General features: G+C 46.6%; 1 protein-coding gene across 1 annotated transcript; it reads left to right on the top strand.

Moving 5' to 3' along the window:
* The first annotated feature begins 235 nt into the window (after positions 1-235).
* On the top strand, positions 236-478 carry LOC121482116 (40S ribosomal protein S27-like). The gene has a single exon (XM_041739953.1). The coding sequence runs from the start codon at positions 236-238 to the stop codon at positions 476-478; it is 243 nt and encodes an 80-aa protein (XP_041595887.1).
* Positions 479-5,355: the final 4,877 nt, after the last annotated feature.

Genomic DNA, 5,355 nt, shown 5'->3' with positions numbered 1-5,355 from the left:
AACAAGCTCAGTTCATGTAGAGTGCAGGGCCGCCTTTCTTACATGAGATGGTGTCCTCACCATCTGGCTTTTCTCCAAGGATCAGGGCCTTTGGGTAGTTCTGAAGGGAGGAAGTGGACTGTCTGTTACTTAGGAACAACGGGCAGAGGACATCACTTGTTGTGGTGGCCCTCGGTCCATGCTGCTCTTCACAGCCCATGTACTTTGCAGCAGTGATGACCTCCCCCACGAGAACATGCCCCTGGTGAAGGACCTCCTGCACTCATCTCCAGAAGAGAAGAGGAAGCATAAGAAGAAACACCTGGTGCAGACCCCCAACTCCTACTTCGTGGACATGAAGTGTCCGGGATGCTACAAAATCACCACTGCCTTCATCCATGCACAAACAGTAGTTCTGTGTGTCGGCTGCTCCACTGTCCTGTGCCAGCCCATAGGAGATGCAAGGCTTACAGAAGGATGCTCCTTCAGATGGAAATAGCCCTAAAAGCACTCTGAAACAAAATGAGTGGGATGCTATCCCAATAAACAGATTTTGGATACAAAAAAAAAAGGGGGCATCTGGGTGGCTGAGTGTTTGAGTGTCTACCTTTGGCTCAGGTCATGGTCTTAGGGTCCCGGGATTGTGTCTTGCATCGGGCTCCCCACAGGAAGCCTGCTTCTCCTTTGGCCTCTGTGTCTGCCTTTTCTCCGTCTCTCAGGAGTAAATAAATAAAATCTTTTTTTTTTTTTTTAAAGAAAAAGTAAAGTCTTGGAGGGCTTCCTGGGTGGCAGACCTTTGTTCTATGCCCTGGACCTATTGCAGCTTGCTTGATCCTCACAGAAACCCAGGATAGCAGGCGCTATTTTATTTCCATTTTACAGTTAGGGAAACAAAGGCATAGCAAGGTAAAGTAACTCACCAACGTCATATAAATCATGAGTGGAAGTGACCCTGGGTTTTAAATGCAGAGCCTGCCCCTGAAAACCACAGCACTATGGTGTCTCTCAGTGTGCTTCCATTTTAATCTCTTGTTTTTTGAGAAATGTGTTTTTTTCCTGCATGACTCCCAGTTTTTTTTTTTTTTGGACTTGGGCTTCACTACTAATGGGGGACCATGGTTAATGAAAGATTCATCTATCTATCTATCTATCTATCTATCTATCATCTATCTATCCATCCATCCATCCATCTCTATACCTACCTATCTATCCATCTGTTTAGTAATCATTTATTGAGAGGATATTGAGTGGGCAGACTTAAAAGGAAAACCTTTCCCACTGTGGGATCAGAGATGTCTGTATTTATAGCCAAACTTCCATGTGTGATCTTGAATAAACCAGTCTCCACGAACCATAGTTTCCTAATATGTAAAATGGGGATTATAACACTTATTTTCATTATAGGAATGGTATGGAATTAGAAATAATACTCAACATATCTAGCACAGAGTAAATGCTTGATAAGTGTCCATTCTGTCTGGAGAAAAACAGTATATAGCTTATTCTCTGCTTTCCCTATTTACATTTGACTGTAACATGCCATGTGCTACCTCTACCAAAGCGTAATAAACCTGGGCCACCTAACTGTCTTGATTGAAATTACAGTTGTCCATGTAGCTCTGATGACCGTGAACATGGAATGGCAGCACGGGAACATCCTTGAGCTCAGCTGCACCTGGGAGAAAGCGTCTCATATTGGGAGTGTATTGGCGAGGCTATGATGCAGTAACGAACAACCCCATATCTCAGTGCTTAAGCTTAACATAATGAACTTTTATTTATCTCTCACTCTACATGTGTGTTGTGTCCATGAGAAGGCCCTGCTCCCCACAGCCTCTCATGGGTCCAGGATGATGGAGGCTGCATCACCCTTGAGCTGCACCATCTGAGACTCATGGGCTTCCTGGCAGCCGTTGTAGGGGAAGAGAATGCTAAAGAATCTGTACCAGGAGTTAAAGCTTCAGGCTGGAAGAGGATACATCACTTCAGCTCACAGCCTGCTGGTCTGTCATGATACTGCCCAACAGCACAGGGCAGGGGAAATTGTTCCCCTCCACATGTTGGAGGGAGAGGAGAAGTGGATGTGGATAGTCACTCTGAGACCCTCCTCAGGTAGGATGTTGCTTTTGTTTGGTTGGTCATTTCTTTGCACCTTGGATCCAAATCAGTAAGGTGTATGCCTTTCTGCTAAGACATGTAAAACTTCCTTCCTTTTTCATTGTAGATAGGCAGGAGGTCCCAGATAGGGGTAGGACAAGGAGCACTGAACTCCAACCAGAAAGAGAAGTCCTTTGGTTTGTCTCTGGGTTGGGATGTTGAGAGGGGGTTGAGCCCAGGGAGAGGCACTACCCTACCCCACAGAGTGAGACTTTATCTGGACTTTTCCAACTTGTTCCAATATAAGAACGTCACTTTGTATAATGAGAACAAATGAGAGATCAGGGTTTTAGAGGTTAAAACACCTGGAGTGTCCAGTCCCAGTGCTGAGATGAACTTGACATCTGACAGGCTTTTGTCGATGTGAACATTGTCATTAGCATCAACTTCAGAAGTAAAGAATGCCCCAGACGGTCAACATTTTCTCTGCTAACTCATCAAAACTGTATCATTCATATACTAATTAGTAATTTTGAAGACCTCGGAGGAGGTAATTTTGTTCAGGGCTTTTCCTCTTCTGGGGCCCAAATGCATAGTGTTGTGATGGGAGAAGATGGATGTGGGGTCCCTGAGCTATCACTCATTAGCTGTTTGGCTTCAGGCTTACTTCTTCAGCCTCAGTTTCCTTAACAATAAAATGGGGACAGTGATAACTCCGATCATGCAGGGCGGTCATGACCATCAAATGAAATACGACCATCAGATGAAAAAGCTTGGTGCTACACTCAGTCATGGCTGCGTAAATACCAAGCATTATTTTGTGTTTCCTACATTTACTTGTTGCTGGTTAGATGAGGGCATCAGCATATGCTTCCGTACAACCTGTCACTAATGCTGGGCTCTGGATCACAAAGTGATGCTCTTTCTGCTCATCTGCTTACTCAGGCTTCTTTCTGTACTAGTGAGACCCAACATCCCGAGCTGGTTCTCATCCAAGAACTCCTCTCTTGTCCCCAGAAAACCTTGATGGTTTATCCTGCCACTGTTAGCAGGACCCCTCAAGCCACCTGTCTTCCACCCCTACCATCAGTGAGGGGATTGTTGAGCCCTGTTTCTGGGGGGTGGTGGGGAAAACGTACTGGAACATGATAGTTCCGCCCACAGAGGAAGTGATGCTGGGGAACAAAAGCCAGAAAAGAGACACGACAGGGGACAGAAAATAAGCCTCCCTTAGTAAGTGGCTTTATTCTGGAATGATCTTAGTGCATTTAAGAAATAGATTGAATGGGATGCCTGGGTGGCTTAGCAGTTGAACATCTGCCTTTAGCTCAGGGCGTGATCCTGGGGTCGCAGGATCGAGTCCCACATCGGGCTCCTTGCATGGAGCCTGCTTCTCTCTCTGCCTGTGTCTATGCCTCTCTCTCTCTCTCTCTCTCTGTGTGTGTGTGTCTCATTAATAAATAAATAAAATCTTTAAAAAAAAAGAAATGGATTGAATGGCAGAAACAGAGCAGTGCTTTGCTGGTCACTAGGTTCTGTGACAACACAGGTGTGTATCTGAAGACCTTACACGTGCATATATGACAACCTTTTCTAGCTAATTAGAAACAGAGTTTTACTGCCAGCATGTCCCACCTCCCATCGATCCCTGGGGTGGACAACTGCTTGACGCACGTATATTTTCCAGTTTTGATGGCATTTGTGATCGGGGTAGGAAGGACCTTGATAAGTCATTGCATTAGCAGCTTTTGCCACAGGCTGTCCCTTGTGGGGGCACAAATATGCCACATTGCAGTGATGATACCAGTCTTTCCACTGATTCTTCTAGTCAACGATAATATGTTGAGTAATAATTAAAAATAAATAGTTAATATTTATTAAGTTTTTGCCTACATGCTAAGTGTCTCACATCTCAAAGAATAGCTGCTTTGGTCTTAGTGGATGAATAGCTCTTGAATTTGGCGTCTGAGTACAAGAGCAAATATCAGGAGGAGAAGCCGCACAGTTGTTCATTAGTGGATGGGGCATGAGGTTTCATACAAGGATCAGGGGAGGAATGGAGTGGGGAAAGATGAGGCTGGAGAGGGAAGCTGAGCCAGGTCCCCCAAAATCTTACAAGTCAGTTAAAGGGTTTGGGCTTTATGCTGAAGGCAGTAGGGGTCCACAGAAGGGTGTTCAATATAAAAAGACAGACAGGCCTTATATTTCAGAAATGTGACTTTGGCTGCAGTAAGAAATGTGGATTGAATAGGGAAAGCTGAGGAGTCAGGGAGACCAAAGAGGGAGGTGACTCAGTGATCTGGGCAGATGACAGGTAGTGGAGGTCTGGACTCGAACTGTGGTGATGGAGACAGAGGGGAGTGGACACCTGTGTAGGAAAGAAGGGGATGCAGTGCACAGGTTCCAGAGATGGATGGCTATGACAGGGGCGGGGGGCAGAGGATCCCACCCGCATTCCTGGACACTTGGGTTACTGCATGGACGGTGGTGGCATCATCACGAATGCAACTTTATTTTTTATCTCTTACTATTATTTTAATTCTGCTGAGTAGGGTGAAAACTCGGATGGGTCTCAGGGATTTTGAGGTCTCTTAGGTGACACCAGGTCCTTAGTCACTTTAAGCCAGCCTCAGTGAACAAGCGGAGAATCCAGTCCAATATATCAGTGTGCACCCCAATCCTCATTTAAGTGAGGGGTCCCCACCTCCTTCCCACTGATGCCCCCGTGGGCAGGACACTCACCCTCTGGGAAGGGGGTGTGTCAGCCACTCTGTTCTCATCCTCACCCACTTCCCAGCAGCTGAGTCTGATCCCACCAGCCTGGAAGCAGGGGAAAGGAGGGAGACAGGGATGGGGAAGGCTTTACTCAACTAACGCTACAGTAAGCTAGCCCTGCCCTCTCTTGGCCTGGCAGGCGCTCACGGGGCTCTCCTGGGCACTTTTATGGATTCTCTGCTGACTCCCTACTGGGCCCTCTTTCATGGGAAATGCTCCTCTTTCAAGAGGATGGCCCATTCACTCCTTAGCTTCTGCTTCTGCCCATTAGCTCTTCTATGTCTCCAGGCTGAGGGCCCCACCCTGGCAGGATCAAAATAGGGCAACCCCGAGTCAACATTTCTCTCACGGGTTCATCTCCAGCCTTCAGGCTTGCCTTGCTTTGATCTGCTTTTTGATCTGCACTTACTTCCCAGAGAGAGGACTGATTCTGCTGTCACAGTTTGGTTTTCTCGAGCAGGAGTCAGGGTGAATTTGCTGTGTTCCCCATCTGTGGGAAGTGCA

Source organism: Vulpes lagopus, chromosome 24 (assembly GCF_018345385.1).
Source record: "Vulpes lagopus strain Blue_001 chromosome 24, ASM1834538v1, whole genome shotgun sequence".
NCBI lineage: Eukaryota > Metazoa > Chordata > Mammalia > Carnivora > Canidae > Vulpes > Vulpes lagopus.
This window is presented reverse-complemented; position numbering and strand designations above follow the sequence as displayed.

Coding starts and splice junctions, on each gene's coding strand:
- LOC121482116 (XM_041739953.1), top strand. CDS start 236: ATGCCCCTGGTGAAGGACCTCCTGCACTCATCTCCAGAAGAGAAGAGG.